Source organism: Podarcis filfolensis (genome assembly GCF_964270895.1).
Source record: "Podarcis filfolensis genome assembly, chromosome: 1".
Lineage (NCBI taxonomy): Eukaryota > Metazoa > Chordata > Lepidosauria > Squamata > Lacertidae > Podarcis > Podarcis filfolensis.
The window spans coordinates 74614210-74632882 of record NC_139604.1 but is presented as its reverse complement, the minus strand read 5'-3'; the positions used below and the strand labels follow the sequence as shown (position 1 = coordinate 74632882).

At 41.7% G+C, this 18673-nt stretch overlaps 1 protein-coding gene and 1 long non-coding RNA gene across 3 annotated transcripts in view; one reads left to right on the top strand and one right to left on the bottom strand.

Annotated features, from left to right (window-relative positions):
* The window catches only part of BBOX1 (gamma-butyrobetaine hydroxylase 1), a 43133-nt gene extending 26391 nt beyond the window's left edge, over nt 1-16742 (top strand). For both annotated transcript variants that reach the window (XM_083599280.1, XM_083599281.1), the window contains exons 4-8: nt 4335-4533; nt 10482-10587; nt 14239-14435; nt 14883-15049; nt 16028-16742. In XM_083599280.1, the coding sequence (XP_083455406.1) occupies nt 4335-4533; nt 10482-10587; nt 14239-14435; nt 14883-15049; nt 16028-16188 (830 nt within the window). In that variant the 3' untranslated portion in view covers nt 16189-16742. The remainder of the gene's footprint in view (nt 1-4334; nt 4534-10481; nt 10588-14238; nt 14436-14882; nt 15050-16027) is intronic.
* LOC310756519 lies at nt 8472-10475 on the bottom strand. Its single transcript, XR_014544915.1, has 2 exons — nt 8816-10475; nt 8472-8612 (listed from the first exon to the last, which is right to left on the bottom strand). It is a non-coding gene; the product is annotated as an uncharacterized lncRNA (long non-coding RNA).
* Nucleotides 16743-18673: the final 1931 nt, after the last annotated feature.

The window sequence follows — 18673 nt, the reverse complement described above, 5'->3', positions numbered from 1 at the left end:
GGAGAAGGTGGAATCTATGAAAATAATTTCCCTTCCCACCAGCGGAAGCATCCCATTGAATGGGCTTCTGCTCCTGGGACCTCAGGAGCCAAATCAAAAAAATAAGGGAAGACAAGAAAAACTAGAAAATAAAGCATACAGTGGAACCCATCAATTTTCACAGGACTTATGCATCAGGCAAACACATTTATCTTTTATTGGATTTGCTTTGTAATTTAATTATTACTGTCAGAGTGGCTTAATCTGTGAAGCAACTTTCCGTTCCCCTCATGAAGAGCCATTCTTTGTTTATAATGAAGCAACCACGGTTTATTGAGTCCAGCACTAAGCAAAATGTGTGTTGGAGCAGATTTGCTAAGGAATTTAATAAGGTGTGATTACATTTCTCCTCAGGGACCACACTGTGTTTTCTTCATTTTAGGAACATTTGGGGGGGGAATCAGCAACTTGTCAGTCATGCCGCAGCTTCTTAGAAACACAAAGTCAGATAGAAAGATGGTTTGTGTGGATGGTTTACATTAGGATGTGTGTGTTGTGTTTCTTGGACTCTCCCTCTAACAGGCTTAAGCCAGAGGAATCAGACATGCTAGCTGTGGTTGGAAAGTGCAAACCTTGCAAATGGAGAAAATTGTTCTTACTACTTGCAGTCGTCGGCTCGGGGCAGCTTTTGCTGACTACACTGAGATGCATACCTGCCACAAGAAACAGCATGTGAAATAAATAACCAAGTTAACTTTAAAATCTTGAGTACCCACCACTTTAAAGTTTATGGTGGGCTCGAACAACGCCTGCAGAGTTATTGCTGCTGGTCTGTTTTCCCAAACAGAACTTGGGTTTAATAGCTACCTTTAATAATTGAACTGGAGACCATTTTCTTCTGCCACAGCATTTGTAGATTTAGGAATGTTCTGCAGAAAAGGTCCAGCCACGTAGTTCAGCTGTGGATTTTCCACTTGTCTGTAGGTTGTCTTCTGAACATGCAAGCAAGGCAGAGAACTGGATTGAGGTTCCAAGGAGGTGGTTTGAGTGCATTGAGGGCTGTTGGGTCTGAGTTTGGGGAAGATCCCAGGGCAGGCAAAGGGCTGAGAGAAGGTCCCTTGCCCCAGAGCTTAGAAGCCAACTCCTAGGGGCCAAGGTCCCTTTGTCCCCCCCCCCCAATAAAATATTTGAGCCCTCCTACCCCAGTTGACGGGTATTGCCATTCAAATGGTATATGTGCACCACATCTTATGATCGATTATGCTGGACAGGCCTTACCTGCCCCTCTCCATATTTTATTCAAGTTGGCACCCCTGCCCCAGCACAAGGGGTAGGAGCTGGAGTAGGGAGTGGGAGGAGCCATTCACAGTAGGTTACAAACCACCACTCTGAGTCCTCACAAACTGTAACTTCTCAGTAGCAGTTGGAATGTTAAATGATGTCTTTCCTTGTTGTTTCGTTGAATGAACTCACAGAATATCCTTAATTATTTAATCTTATTTGGCTTGGCAAGAGGATAGTGATGATAACAAGCAGATAATATTTTGCAAGGTGTTCGTATGTGCAGTGCAAACTCTGCTTTTTAGCAGGGGGTAATTATTAATTTTGTGATTAGAAAGGTTCTACTTTTAAGCAATTTTAAGCAGATGGTTCTTAGAGCCTTCCTTTAGCTTTTCCACATGGCAGCTTGGAATAGCTATTTCAAAAGTGACAGCCATTGTCATTTAAGGGTTTTTTCTTTTCTTTTTTAATAATCCAGGGTAGTTTCCTACATCCTTGAAACACATTTTTTTCATTGTGGATCATCTTTTCAGTGACCGGCTCTGAGATGATCCTTTGGGAAATTTCCATGAATAGTGGGGTCATTTTAATTAATTTCCTTTTCCTTAGTCTTTCATCTGCTTCAACTAGTTTAACTCAATAATTTTTTTTTACTTTTACAAGAAGCAGAAGACACCATTTTCATACTTATTATTTTGCACGCTATGACAGGGCAAGTGTTCCTAAGCCTGGTTATGTGCCACACTCCCCGTCTGATACATATTCAGTAATTGCAAAAGAGAGGTCTATATGCATTCTGATGTATGCTCACAGAGCTTTTCCATGTGTGGGGGGGATCCTGGGCCAATCAGCATTTCCCCTGGGGACAGCCATAATAGTTAAATTAAAAGGTCTTGAAAGACCTACATTGGCTCCCAGTACGTTTCCAAGCACAATTCAGAGTACTGGTGCTGACCTTTAAAGCCCTAAACAACCTCAGCCTAGTATACCTGAAGGAGCATCTCCACCCCCATCGTCCTGCCTGGACACTGAGGTCCAGCGCTGAGGGCCTTCAGGAGGTTCCCTCACTATGAGAAGCGAAGTTACAGGGAACCAGGCAGAGGGCCTTTTCGGTAGTGGCGCCTGCCCTGTGGAAGGCCCTCCCATCGTTTAGAAGACACCTGAAGGCAGCCCTGTTTAGGGAAGTTTTTAATGACTGATGTTTTAATTTATTTTTAATCTTTTGTTGGAAGCAGCCCAGAGTGGCTGGGGAAACCCAGACAGATGGGTGGAGTATAAAATAATTATTATTATTATTATTATTATTATTATTATTATTATTATTATTGCCTGCTCCATTCATGTATAAAGAAGGAGGTGGGAGTGCAAGTCAGGGGAGTGAATCGCCCACCCCATACTTCCCCTCCAGTCTGCCATGCAAGTCTTTTCCTCCCAATCAAGATCAGTTCTGGTATCAGAGTCAGGTTGAGAGAAGAGGTATTTGGGCTTGACAAACCATGAGGAGCCAGCACAACGGGAGTGGGGGGAGTCCATGTGCTTTGATTTCACTGTAAATGGAGAATGGCTTAATCTTCACCCAATGCATGACTAAGGCAACTATAACTGCCCTGCCTTGTCTTAATTTGTCCTTCATTTCTCCTGAAGACCAGTAGGAAATATGTTTCCCCTGTCATAATCTAACTGCTTAGCAATCAAGTAATTGGCAAAGGATGCTTAGCAAGTTTCCTTGGCTGCCTGAATTTATTATAGATCAATTCCTCAAATGGAAAAGAGAAAAATTTGCAATGAAGTCAAGTCATTTGGGGCGTCTGTATGTACTTATGTGCTGGCACACAGTGCGCTCATAATTAGCTTGTTTGCTTCTGTTGGGTCTGTGTATCTTTGCTTGCATTATGCTACTGCTGTATAGATAGTTGCAGTAAAGGCTCTTTTCTTCCATTCATGATCCAGTAGTAATTTTAGACCATCTGATGGTAAACCAAGAATTCCAGGGGAAATCTTGGATCATCACATGCATCGCTGAAAGTAAAGTAGACAATAATAACTGGGAAAGTGCAAGGGTTTTGCTCCATGGGAGCATAGAAAGAGCACTGCCTGCCTGATCAGGTGAAGGGTCCATTTTTAATCCAGCATCCTGTCTGCAACAATGACAACCCAGATGCTTTGGGGTGCATATAGGCAGAGCATGAAGACAGGCTCTTTGAGCCCCTCCATTCCCTGTGCTCCAGTAACAGTGGCTGAACCTGGAGCATCTTGCGTCTTAACTTAGTGCTTGAAAACCTTCAGCTTGCGAACATCTGAGACAAGGCAGATTTGGAGTGCTGCGCACACAAAGAAAAATATCTTCAGCTAGACTGGATGGGTTTTAGTTGGGTGGGTTCATAACGCAAGAGTCAAATGGCTTCTTAGAATTGCTTTTAAAGCTTGTGTCTGTTTATACAATAGGCAGCATTCTGTGCACACTGTAAAAGAGCAAAGTTCTTTCCTGGGAAATGTCCCAGGGGTTACTTTTTGAACGTTTTCCCCTTTGGCAGATGCAGATGCCCTTTGGAAGCCATAGAAAAAAAGATTGGCTGCATTGTTTTCATGCAAGGCTAACAAAATGCTACAACGGCACTGTGAGGGGTTGAAAGAGTCCTCTTTTAAATGGAGTTGTTCAGCTTTGTGTGTCCTAATGATAGACTCCAGTTTGTAACAGTGTAATAAGTAGATATTATTAATACTTCTCATTAATTAGTACTTATATTAGTAGCTCCTGCCCACCTAGCAGTTCGAAAGCACATCAAAGTGCAAGTAGATAAATAGGTACTGCTCCGGCGGGAAGGTAAACGGTGTTTCCGTGATCTGCTCTGGTTCGCCAGAAGCGGCTTAGTCATGCTGGCCACATGAGCCGGAAGCTGTATGCCGGCTCCCTCAGCCAATAAAGCGAGACGAGCGCCGCAACCCCAGAGTCGGCCATGACTGGACCTAATGGTCAGGGGTCCCTCTACCTCTCTATTAGTACTTCTCATTAACAATCTAATAATCATTAATATTTCTTTATGTGTTCCCTTTTCTTAATGTGTCTTTTACAGAACGTCAATACTGGGGTTCTGATCTTCAGCTGCCAACTATGGCCTTTGAAGAGGTCTTGCACAGTGATGAAAGTGCATACAAGTGGCTGGTCACCCTTAAAAGGACAGGGATCGTGCTCTTAACGGGAGCTGCCAGCAGACAGGGAGAGCTGCTTAAACTTGGGCAACGTATTGGATTCCTTCGCCTCACATTTTATGGGTAAGTTAAAGCTTTTACATATGCTTGCTCTTGTCAGATTTATGACCCATATTGCTGCTTGACATCACGCCAGGGGTGGGAGTAGAGAGATACTAATTTATTCTTTTACTATCAATTCAGCATTTTCTTTGCATTAGTGATAGTTATGTAGCCAGAGAAATTTATGTGGTGCAAAAGCTTTCCTACCAGTTGTTTCAAGTATACAATACACTGGCACAGAATGAGTTTGCTTTAATTTTTCTCCATAGTGATAGAGTCAGTGGTACAAGATTCTAGCAAGATATTTTACAGAGATGACGGAAATGCAAGGTTTTGCACCTTAGTTTCCGTTGTGTACTGTTTCCCCCCATTCTATCATCTAATCACAAAACGTTCAATCCGGTTAGAATGATAAAATTATACAAATTTATAGCAGTTCCAGAAATTCAGGGAAATTTATGCAGCAAACCAATGAAATTCTTATTTAAGAGAAGGCAGTTTAGGCCGTAAGGTTACCAGATTTTTTTTTCAATGAATCCGGGGACACTTTTCAACTTCAGTAGGAATGATAGGATTTTGTCAGGGGACTGATTTGTAAATCCAGGGACTGTCCCCGGGAAACAGGGACGTCTGGTAACTTTAGTTTAGGGGCCCAGTTAAGGGCCTGAAAAGATAAGGCATTACAAATTTCAGCTGAAATATAGTCTCACAGTCCTGGGGACACCACTGTCCTGTCCCTTTTGCCTACCAACCTGATTGCACTTACCCAAGTAGGGACATACAAGTAGGGCCTTGAAGGTTGAACTTAGAGTGCAGATAAAAGTGTCCTTCAGGTAACCTGGTCCCAAACTGCTTTAAAATTCAGCAGAGTGCTTTAAATGGGGCCTGGTCCTGAACTGAACCAGTAACTAGTGCAATTATTTGGCAGGAAGATTCATGGGCAATCAAAGAAACATATAGTATAGTAATATTTTGGGGGGATATACAACCAGAAAGTATCCATGCCTCTCTTCAATAGCATTGGCTATTCTTCTACAGTTCTCCATGTTGTATTGTTATGAACAGGGATTTTCAATTTTGACAAATATGAAAGATCAGAAAAGAGAAAGGCTTCCTTTTGTTGGTGAGGAGATGACAGTTTGTCCCAAATTATACCTAATATAAATGAGATTACCTTGCAAAAGAAAGCTCACACCTCTCATTGAGTTTGTATACATACTTAAGGTACACATGTAAGAGACATATGTATAATTATAGTTTGCAGATAATTCATGTAGCTGAATTTATACTTTTGGGATGTCCCATGATCATATTCTAACATAGCTGTGTTCTATGATATAAATCAAGCACTGCTAGAAGTTACTTGTTTTTGTTTTCCAATGTATTTCTTATCAAGAAATTTGGTGGTCGCAAGCAAATTTTTATTCTGAAAATGGCCCAGAGAGAAGAGTTTGTGAAACACTGTCCTAAGCTGAAAGCTCTCTACCACACTAGAAAATGGTTGGCATGAAAATGTTATCATTTAGACATTCCTAATTCAGACTAGTGGATCCCTAACAGTCTCAACAATTTGGCCTTCTGACCCTAGGCCAGGAACGGGGAACATTTGGCCCTCCAAATGTTGCTGAACTGCAATTCCCATCAGCCACAGTTACCATGGCCAGTGGCCCAGGAGGATGGGAGTTGTAGTTCAGTAATATCTGGAAGGCCATAGGTTCTCTGCAGCTGCCCTAGCCTATTCAGTTGTCATGGTCTACTTTTTGCCAATCAACAGGCCCTTGTAAGATAGGTAAGAAAGGCGTCAGACCAGCCTCTGTGGCGTTCATACGGAGCCCCCAGTCGTCTCACAGACTGTTGACCCGTACACCACTAATCCACTGCCACCAACCAGGTCCTCCCTGGTAAAATCACTTCAGTCTCAGTCAGCTTTTCAATTAATAAAGAAGAGTGTATTTTATTTCAGACATAAAACAAAACTTTTACAGCATACCAAACGGTGTTCCTCTTTACTTTCTTAGTCTTATGTTCCTCTCTCTTATCTCTGCTACCTCCCCACACTCAAGGACCAACTGCCCTAACTGTATCTCTATTACCAACTGCCTTTCCCAACCAGCCAACCCATGAAATCCAACCAACTACCCACCCACAACTCCCAACGAACTCCTCCCAGGACTCCTTTATAGACCCACTGACTCCACCCCCCTGGGTCCTGTCTGTGCAACCTATTTAACTATTTCCCCTCCAGCACTCTCTCATATATGTTAATGTCACAGCCTCCCTGAAGAAAGTATTCTACAAACGAGAAGCCACTACCGCAAAGCCCCATTCTCAGGTTGCCACCCTCCAGCCCTTTTGTGGAGTAGGTACATGAAGATGGACCTCAGATGATGATCACAGAGTTATGCTTGCATTAAAAGTTGCACAAATCCTAAGGCAAATCTGTTGCAACACAAACGTTTGTACAACCATCATTAATATCTACAGTTCTGATGATTGATTCTCTCTGATGACTTGTAAATAGGGTGGGGGGAAGCAGAAGAGAAAAGGCATGCCACATTTGAATGTTACCATCTGTAATTTTGCCATTTCTGTTAGTTAAAGATTTTACTATTTTAGCCACAAAATCCAGAACATCGGGGAGAAGGAGCCAAAGAATACCTTTCATGTTTTCCGCCTCTCGGATAATAACAATTCCAGCTAAACATCTCTTTTATTTTTAGCATCTCCTTTAGAGAGTTAACAGTGTGATAAACAACAAATGTCTCTCCCTTCTACGGATGAAGCTATTTAAAATAAACAGAAGAAAGAAAAATACTCCTAAGGCTTGGCTAGAAGAGTCACATTCCTTCCAGAAGCAGCAATGATTTGCTTCCCCCTGATAATGTTTTTGTACAAGACCACATGAATACTGTATTGGTGTATGCAGGATTGGCTAAGCATAGTATGGTGTGGATGGAGGAGATAGGGCCAGCCAACTCTGATGCTGAGAAGAGTGGAGGAGATCCTTCTCTCTCATTAGTCGGTCGCTTGCTAATGAAGACAGAGGAAGTAAATGTTTCAGCCAAGTACTAAGAGAATGACTGAAGGAAAACAACAAAACCTTCCTCTCGCTAGGCTGAAATTATCTGCTCATTGACAACAACAAATAAAATCTGGGATGTTGCCATTTCCAGAATGTATGAAAAAAGAACAGATAATTAGTCCCGGTGACCAACTAAACAAACATTGACAATGGATATGCACTCTTTTATGGCACATCCACTGTGCAGTTGCTAATCTATAAATTGCATATTTAATTAGGCTGGCAAATTTGTAGAAAGGGAAAGTTTAGCACACCCAAATTTCAACGTGGATCAAATGAACTGTCTTTTTTAAAAATGAAAAAAAGTCAAAGGGGGAAAATTAAAGAATTATTTTAAAACATACCCTCCCGATCTGTGGAATTGTAGTTAAATTTTACAAGCACTTTAGATACAAGTAATTGTTAGGCCAGAGAACTTGAGTCCCGGATACATGATGAAATCAGGGGCCTGTGTGGATAATAAAAGCTGGTTCTTGGAGATGACTTTGCCCCTCTGCGCCAAAGAAAAGGGACAGAGATAGAAGCCAACTGTGAAATGTTGCCTTTATAGCCTAGCAGACCCGTGGACAACTTTTGCACAGTGGCAGTGCTCCTGTTGCCATTCACCTTTTTTCAGGCCAACACCAGTTGAAGACCTGTGTTTGATAGCATGCTTAAGCAAAACCCAAGATTTGGGTTCCTAAATTTCAAAAATCAAAACAAGTTGCTATACAATAAATCATACTTGCAAGGAAGATCTGGCTGATCATCTTTAGACAAGAAAAAACAGACTCACAGATACAAAAATAAACTATGATGTACTCTGGAAGCATATATAAAAGTAAACAATGATACAAATAGGGCAATAAACAAAGCATATCTGTGGATCTTTCTGCTGTTTGTATTTTTTAAAAACATATGGGACACATTATATATTGCACTTTATCATTGGTCATCTTGAGAGCCAGTTCATTCTGTGCAGAAGAGGGTGAAAGTACAATAAGTGATGCATTCATGTACCTTCTTGTTGGAGCTACTCCTGTAAGATAGAAAAATAATAATCATCATCTGTTGCTCACAAAGAGAGAGAGAGAGATCATATGATGCCCAACACAACACTACTAGATGACTTTAAATGATCCTGACTTACAGCACCCATGATAAGTAGCATTAGGATACAGGAAAAAGCAACTGCCTTGGAAGAAAATATCCCCCAGAATTACATCTTGGTGTTTCACCCACCACGAACCAGCATTATTCAGCCCTCTAATATGGAGTTTTCCTTTCTCCTTGGGTCCTCCAACCTCCTCCTCCAACTCCTGTCTCCTCCATTACTTCATTCCTCTTTTCTTCAAGCATCTTTACTTTGGGTTCCTTGCCTCTTAGTTACAGCTTCCTCTGTTAATCTTCCAAGTTTGTACTGGGCTGCATTTGATTTTGTATCCCCCAGCATGGGTGTAATGTTCCAGTGCATTAATCGCACAGGATGCAAGCAGATTAAACAAAACAAAAGAAAGCTATCACTCTCTTTAAATAACTTTCCTCAGAAGCAACCAAGTCACAAGGGTTAAATTTCTTGGGAACCAGTAAATTGTTTTGGAGCCTTTTTAATTAAAGAGGCCAAACGTACCATCAAGCCCAGATGACATAATACAAATTGAGCAGGGTGGAAATGTGGTTGAGGTTGTCATATTTCAGAATTGAGCTCACACTCTCTTGAGTACATAATGTACCATACAATCATATGGCGTTCCCCATTACATTTAAATAGTCTTGTGACTACCATTCACATCTTTCTAGAATTTCTGCTTGCAGATTTTAGATCTGACTCAAATCCTTGAACACATAACAACAGATAAATAATAACAGATAAATATTTAGTTGAGGTGTGATATAAAATAAACATTCTCTCTGTTTTCAGTGGGCAATGTCTTGAATATTGGTTCTACACCAAATATATGTTAAATATTTCCTTTTAAATTGTTTTCTGGAGCTACGACATGGGTTGCATATATTGACAGGCACTTCCTAAACAATGTCTGATCTATGTATTATGCTTTTGATATTGACGGGATTCCATCACCCAAAGTTTATTTGAACACAGAGAATGTGGTTTTCAGTCTTGGCCTCTGCTTCATATTTTGGCTGCATTGCAATATGTTGTCGTCTTCTGCGTTCCCTTGTATTTCAACCATTTCACCCTGTTTAATCTTGTCCCTGTTGCCAGCAAAGGCACTCTTTCTTGTTCATGTTAGTTCATTAATCTTGGGAAATGCAGAGGGAAATAGGGAGCATAAATTGTGCAGCCTGCTCTTACCTTGGAAGGGGAACGAATGAGATGTGTATATAGCTCAATATTTTTGATTGGCGCATTTGTTTTATCCTGAAAGGCAAGTTTTGTAAAGAAGCCCTTTGATGTCCCAAGCAATATCAAAACTTAAATTTCACTGAAAAATGCAGGGCATCTAGACACTCCAAGTGAGCGCTTATAATGCTTAAAGCTTTGGTGTTTAGACAATCAATTGATTAGATTGATCAGTTTTAACCGCTTGATGAAAATGAACTTATAAGTACTTCCAGAAACAGCATATCGACAAGTGTGATATTAAAAAGTATTCCCTTCTATGCAAGAGAGACTGAGGAATGTCTCTTCTAGCCATGACATTAAATGCGTAAATGCAAATAGGAGCTGCTGGGGAACTGGTAATTATCAAGATTATAGCTAGCAGGGAAGAGAGCTTTAACCCTTTCCCCTCTTGTCCCCTCTTGTGGTTCTAAAATAGTCATCTCATAAAAATGGTGACTCACATTTTATGACCCGCCAATTTTTTAAAGTAGCCAGATGTACAGGTAGATTATTACATTTTTCTCCAACCACTCTGTTTTTTCTTTCTTGCTCATTATAAAGGCCCACATGGCAAGTTCAAGACAAAGCGGACGCGAACAATGTGGCTTACACAACTGAGAAGCTGAGTTTTCATACTGATTACCCTGTTCTTCAGTTTCCGCCTGGGGTAAGAGGAAGCAATTTTCCTATATGCAGTGTTGCTGTCTAGTGAGGCAAGGAGAGAACTAGGAACTATCCAAAACCATCTTATCTGAAACCTGTGTTTGTCCATATTTTTTATTTACTTTTCTACCTATCATTATCTTGTAAGCTCAGGCAGAATTTAGTTGTTGAAAAGATCACTTAGCTATTGATCAAGCTGCTGTTCCCTTATTCTCAGTGACCAAAGTTTATTTCCAGATGCTATTCCATCCCACCAGTTTGTCATACAACCTGTCACCCATTATGTTATTCTTTCTGGATTCAGCTTCAGTTGGTTCTCAACAATCTACAAGAGGGGTAGACAGCATGAGGCCCCCAGATGTTGAGGGACTAAAATTCTTATCATCCCTGAGAATTGGCCATTTTTGCTGGGCTTATGAAAACTGTACTCCACCAGTATCTGGAGGTCAACTATGTTAGCTACCCATGAGAACCTCAGAAAACAGAAGTTGAGATTCTAAATAATTATGATTCAGCTTTGTGTGTTCTGATGCCATAGTGGGTGGTAGATCTTACAAACTGCGAGAGATGGGGAGGCATCTGTAAATAAAATGAGGACAGTATTAATTGCACAATAGCAACAACTACAAGATCTTTTCAACAGCTGAAACTTCATATGGTCTAAGCCAGTAGTCCTGTATCTATGTTGGAACAGGATTGAGAAGAAGATGGAGCTCTGTTTGCAGAGAAGTTTTCAGAGGAACAAGGACCTTCATCACTGAACACCGCTTTCCCACTAGGAAAAAGTGAGAGATCTTTAGAGTGGTCTCATGTGACCTTAACCAGGTCCCACAGCCACATGCCAACTGCATACAATCAACATCCAACAGTGTCTTATAATCCCCTGTTGATTGCCAATAAGTCTGCAGAAGTGCAATTTGAACAGTGTGAATACACTTTCTGGTGGAGCTTATACTGATTCCAACAAGTTCTCTGTGTTGAGACCAGTGTTTCCCAAACTTGGGTCTCCAGCTATTTTTGGTACTACAATTCCCATCATCCCTGACCACTGGTCATGCTAGCTAGGGATGATGGGAGTTGTAGTCCAAAAACAGCTGGAGACCCAGGTTTGGGAAACACTGGTGTAGACCAGTCTTTCACAACCTGGTGTCTCCCAGGGGATCTGATGAGAGTTAAACTCCAAAACATCTGGACGTCACCAGGTTGTGGAAGGCTCATGTAGACAAAGCAACTCTCCTAAATCAAAGGCTACTGAGCATTCACCTGTAGCTTTGAGAAATGTGCAGTGGGGGCAGGGCAGCCTTCAAATTCCCTTGCCCACAAGAAAGCATCCATTTGTCGAGAAGCAAAGGCGTTTCACTGGAGAACATGGAAAAAACATGTCTGTCCAGCGCTTGAATAACCTACTGAACTTATGACATGGTGACAAAAGCTCTGCCTTTCTGTCTGCATTAGCACAGGCGGGAGATTAATGTGCAGACCACAGATGCTGTCGGAAACTTTTGCTCAAGGCCCTCAGACGATTTGTAGCAATCATGTTATTAATGAATGGAGCAGTCCAGCGTCATGTGCTTCTAAAGAGGTGCCAGATCTTTCACTGCGCTACCTTGAAAATTCATTTCAATGCTGTACAAGCGGGTATGGCGTGGAAACAGAGGGGTATCCCTCATGTGAGAAGCTTAGCTCACTGTCTCATGTGCCAAGAATCACACACTGCCATATGATGTTAGCCACAATCTTTTTTCAATTCAGAAATACTTTTAGGAAACAGAAATGGTGTTTTGTTTTGTCCTTTTTTTCATTTTTGGAAGCAATCTGCCATCTACACACTCTCTCAGTCTGCCTAATTTTACGATGCTTTCTGAAATGTTGCCAAAATGTTTTGCAAAGAGGAGCAAAAAGTGACTCCAAAAATATCGTTTCTCCCGCCCCACCGTCACAACAGTCTTTTTCAGATGGTGGGCTGAGACTCACCAGTGAACCTTGGGCTGCTGCAAGGTGGGCCTCAGGGCCACATCCTGCCCAGTGCCTCCTCACTTGCTTGCCCTGCCCTGCTGTACTTTGGCTTTTTGGCTGAGCCAATGCCAGCACCAGGAACTCCTTGCATACTGAGTAAAGCTAGTTGGGAAGGAGGGGATGGAGGGAGGTCTCCCTCCTCTGAGGAGAAAGAAAGGGCCTGAGAAAGTGCTGAAGGAAATTAGAAAGTGACGTAATGTAATAGATATTAACCATTCATTGTTATTAGTCAAATAATAATGTTATAAATCAATAAACTGGGTATCGAAAGGAAAGAGGTAAGAAAGGAAAGCAGTTATAGGGGGAAGAAGTGGATGTAAAAGGAATAGGGAGGAGGGATGAAAGAAACTGGCAGCTGGAGGAGGAATAAAGTATAAGCCGAGTGTGAAGAGAGAACTGGAGAAGAATTTACAGAAGGTGATTACAGTGGGGTGGGCTCAGAAGGAGGAAAATATATTTTTAAAAACCATCTTGACTTAGAGTCTCTGGATCAGCAAGTTCTGCCCAAAGGCTGAGTCACAGTATCTTGAGAGCAAAGGTCAGTTCTTGAGGAAAGCACGCCCATGGAACTCCTTGCCACAAGGAAAGCAATAGTGAGCATGGCCACTAGGAACAATGGAAAACGTAGCTCTACTTTCCCCATGTCGCTGGATGCTGCTGTGCATTCTCACAGTAGTACCTAAATGGAACTCCATTTTCCATGGCTTAACCAGAGGCTCTGTTACCTCTGGACCCCTTCCTCCTATACCATGCCCCACTTTAGTAAATAATGGGGACTCCAGGAAAGCTCCAAATTTGGGCAGGTCTGGGTTCTATCCCTGCTGGTTTGAATGCATTGAAGCCATGAAAGCTGACACATGCAGTCATTAGTCAGTCCTACTCCTTACTGCTACTGCCGCAGTCGTGGGCAGACAGCACTGATTTCCTCCCACAGTCTTGCAGATAAAGGTGATTAGTAGTGTTACCTGTAGGAACATCAAGTGAGCAGAAATCAGCGCTTAGGCAGTTTTATATTCACTTAACCCAACGTTTTACAGCATGATTAGACTTAGGAGTCTTTTATAAAGCTCCCCATAATTTTTGCACCATAAACATACCCAGTGTCTCAGTTTTAATTAGAGTAATTGCAACTACCTGAATACAATTGCCCCCACATTTTTCAGGAGCAATTGCAAAAAATCGAATCAAGCAGCAGTATAATGGCTATTGGTCAGCAGGCCCATTCATTACCTTTATTAGCCAGCTTTGTTTTTGTTTTTGTGTTTGCACTGAAATGGCATTTCTCCTGCCAGGAAATGGAGATAAAGTGATGGCACATACTTATCTGTGCATATGATGGATGATCTAGGCCTGATCCAGATTTCATTTTAAGTATTATAACCATTTGCCACTGGAGCAATACTGGTAGAAAACAGGCGTAAAGCTGTACTGAGTCAGAATCTTTTTCAATTTTTAAAAAATCTAGTCCAGCCCATCCTGAAGGCCTAGGGTGTGTTTGCAATAGGTAAAAGCAAAGCTAATTCAGAGTTGAAATGATTTTTTAAAAATAAAAATGTAGTCCACAACAATAAACTGATGACTATGAAAGGGGACATTTCTAGATCGGTGCCTGTTATAACGTGGCATTAATTTGTTACAGATTCAGTTACTCCATTGTATAAAACAGACTTCTACTGGGGGAGAAAGTGAAGTTGTGGATGGATTTCATGTAGCAAACCAGCTTAAGGAACAAAACCCTCAAGCCTTCCAAATCCTGACCTCCACCTACGTGGACTTCACAGATATTGGGGTTGATTACTGCGATTTCTCCATGCAGTCCAAACAAAAAATTATAGAGTAAGTAACAAAGAAGCATCTGATTATACCGTACCAATATCATCCTGTACTGATGGCACTGCCTAGCTGTTTAATCTTGAATTACAGGCAACAGCTATCATTTTGCAGCATTTCAGTAACAAAAAGTGAGCTTGCCATCTTGTGGACAAGAAAAAAACAACAGCTTTTTCAAAAAAAAAGTCTGTACTATTAGATGTATTAAGTTGTAATACACTTTGGTGGGGAGAGTTGCGGGGGGGGAGAGAAATTTATCTTTATATCTTTAATTCTGCTTTTTGTTACCATAACCCTTAGTAAAGCACTGCATGGTAGTGAAGAACTGCTGCTATGGGAGCCTTATAAGATGAAACAATTTCAAATAACATACAAATTATGCTTTCTTACACCAAACCTGTTGAAATAGTTTCAGGACAGCACATTTTTCTCCCTATGTATATATCTCAACAGTTTGGATGAGAAAGGTGAAGTGGTTCGTATCAACTTCAACAATGCAACCAGAGACACAGTATTTGATATACCTGCTGAGAAAGTAAAACCATTTTATGCTGCTCTCAAGGACTATGTTGATTTATTAAACAGCAAGGATAATAAATGCATCTACAAAATGAAACCAGGTAAGTAAAGTAACTGCATAATAAGCCAAAATGCTTTCAGTAGCAAGAATAGCAATTTTCTTATGCAGGAGTGAAGAATCTGCCAATTGTGGTTTCTCTCAGTTTACCATTTTTTTAAAAGTCTTAAATACAGTTCATTGCATTTCCTCAATAGGTTGCAATTAAAAAAAAAGAATTCACCAGCATTTTAGTGCATATTTCTTCTAATATACACATTGCATGCAATTTTGACTTACGTACATTTTTTGCAAGGAATTTCTCTTGCATTTTTATGTCATTTTCCGCAATATATACAATTTTGTACACATCCTCTTGATGAGAGAATTGAATACCAAAAATAGGTTAGGCGTGAATTTTGAAAGAGAGATTTTTTTTCCAATTTGCATTTTTTTTCATGAAATGGGAAAATTCACCTTAAAAATGTGAACTGCACTGAATTTCTCCAACATTCCTACTCTTGGGTCTGCTCAAAACTTTATTGTCATTCCTCTCTAGCTATGTAGCGACTGGTGTGTGTGTGTGTGTGTGTGTGTTTTCCCCTTTCTTTTCCTTCTTTGGATGTTATTTGGCTAGTGCAATAAAAACCAATAAATTTGTATTATTTATATATGCATTGCCACATCCATTTAAAAAAATGCCTTGATGGGGCTTCACTAACACAAAGCATTGTCAGCTATGAGCAGGATTGACCCACTCATGAGGTAACCGCTTCAGGTGGCAGAATCCACAGGGGCAGCAGACCCCAATGTAGATATATATCCTCCTCCCCGCCCCCCGGTTCCTGATGTAGATCTTCCCTCACCCTTGTTTCCCTGGTAGAGAGGGAGGCACCATTTTGTGGTTCACCTCAGGTGCCAAAATGTCTTGGGCCGGGCTTCTCCTGGTCTCTCACTTCTCCTGGTCTATCACATTTTCAAAAACTCTATACATGTTTACTACTAATTGTATTCTAAAACGCACCCTTCGTCATATTTATAGGTGAAATAGTAGTGTTTGACAACTGGCGTTTACTTCACGGTCGGCAGAGTTATGAAGCAGGAACAGAGATATCCCGTCACCTTGAGGGGGCTTATGCAGACTGGGATGTGGTGATGTCAAGGCTCCGAATTTTGCGAAAGAACGTTCTGAGCAGAGAGTAACCCCTGAAAGTTTGACTACTGGGGACTTGCAGCCTGAGCAGGTGTGGGGTAGCCTTCAACGGATCCACTAGGTTTCCAGTGTTCTCAGGGAATTCCTGGCTGTCTTAGCTCTTGCTCCCCTGTTAAAACAAGGTTGACGTGAGTGGTTAACATAACATCATGTAAACGGCCTTTCCTGCTGACAACAGCCTGGTCAAACTTCCTATTTTTCCCAGAGATTTACGGGCAAGGAAGCAACTAGGATGACCAGGCAGAAGTGGTGAAGAATTTGCAACAAGTATTGGAGCCCATCTGAAAGTTTATGCTTTGCCAATGATGTTGCCAAAGAACCCAGAATGGGCAGGGGGCTTTCTGGTAATGGTGTCTACTTTGTGGAATACCCTCCCCATTTAAGTCCACATGGTTATATCACTGCTGGTCTGTAAGCAAAGCTGTTTTGTTTCAGCAGGCTTTTGAAGGGTGCTGTTCACTGCTTTCATCTGGCTGTATCTTTTATACTTTTTATTGATTTGGGTGGGTTTTTTAAAAAATAAACGTTGATTTTTCTTGTGTTAGCTATCGAGAGTTTACTGTTTATTATTATTCTAAACTTCTTACAGACAGAAAGACAGGCTAAAAATGGTGTTGATGACAACAGTATCAACCACCACCACCAGTTATCAGGTTTTTACAATAGAAATATGTGGGTCTCCTATTTGCCTGCTACATGGAAAGCAACACGTTTTATCTTCTTATCAAGTCCCAAAAGATTATCTGAAAGGCAAACTGATACTACTTTTCTTTTAAAATAGTAACAATAAACAAGCACAGAGGGACTGCAAACCATACAGAAAGTATGACAGTGAAAAATGTATGTCTTGCATTAGTCTCCCGTTTGGCTATGCTACCATAATGGAATTCCTGTGACGTACAGAACTGGCAACTGTTTTCTTCCATGTTTCCCACTTCAACTAGTTCACTATTGCATCAGTGATGCTGGCATTCTTTTAAGCCCAGTTCGTATTAATGTTTCTTTGCTGGATGAAACTGAGAGCTTGTGCCTTGCCCTTCTTACTGAAGTGGACTTGGAAGAATTAGGGTGAATTGTTTTTGTTGTACTGACTTTGGTTGTTTTCGTTCTAGCCCTGTTGACCAATATTGGTCCAGAATTGCAATCCCTTGTTCACTCTGTTTTTTTAAAACAGAGCCATCCAGATGATGTCATTGTTAGTCCACTACATGCCAATGTTTTCTGAGTGGTCCTCCTGGTTTAGTTTTAAGGCCTGATTTGCAGTGGTCCCCCCCCCAACATGTAACAGAATTGAAGAGCTAGCCTTTTATGGACAGACTAGCAAATAACAACTGATACTCCCGGCAGGAGGCAGGTCTGTGACATTACTATGGTAATGTGCTTGGAGATTCCTGGTTGGACTGCCAGTGTGGTGTAGTGGTTAAGAGCGGTAGTCTCGCAATCTGGGGAACCGGGTTCGCGTCTCCGCTCCTCCACATGCAGCTGCTGGGTGACCTTGGGCTAGTCACACTTCTCTGAAGTCTCTCAGCCTCACTAACCTCACAGAGTGTTGTGGGGGAGGAAGGGAAAGGAGAATGTTAGCCGCTTTGAGACTCCTTAAAGGGAGTGAAAGGCGGGATATCAAATCCAAACTGGTCTCCTTCTCCATTACTTCTTAAAAGGCAGGCAACCACCTCCATCTCAGCCACCTCATGGCTCTGCACTTCTTCATGCAGCATAATGGAGGCATCCAACAGCCGGAGGTTCTGTCATAAAAAGAGCCCTATCCAGTCCCCCTTTTAGGTTCTGCCTTTTGTAAATTGGCCACACACACAACCCCTTGTTGACACTCTGTCAGCCACCGAGAGAAACACTGCTACTTCTGGGAAGGCCTCAGTTTCCCTCCCTGAAAAATCACTGAAATTAAAGCAGGGGGTGTATTTTGGCTCAGCTTCACTCAAAAGAAAGATGAAAACCCGTTGTGATCCACTGAGTACTGCTGCTGCACTTCCTCTGTTTATTTCATTTATTGTCTTAAAGCATTTTTGCCCTGCTCTTTCGCCATAAAATCAATCTAAAAGGCATGACACCAAAGTCAAAGTGGCTTTGGGATGATATAGGACAGGGGTGTCAAACGCAAATTCATCGGGGGCCGCATCAGCAGTTTGGTCACCCTCAAAGGGCCGGTTGTATCTATAGGACTCAATATGCGCTCAATATAAAAACAAGTGGAGGTTTCCTGAATGCATGTAAAGTGGAGGTTTCCTGTGTAGAACGGCCGGCGCCGCTAGAGGGCAGACGTTCTCTGGCTTGTAGGCTGCCGCGCATGCGCTGAAGAGGCGGCTTTCTTGTGTCAAAAAAAAAGGGGGAGAATAAAAGGTGAAGGCTGGCAGCCGCTGGTGGCTACACGGGCCACATGACGAGGTCTGGCAGGCCGGATTCGGCCCGCGGGCCTTGTGTTTGACACCCGTGATATAGGAAGAGGAAAACAAGCAG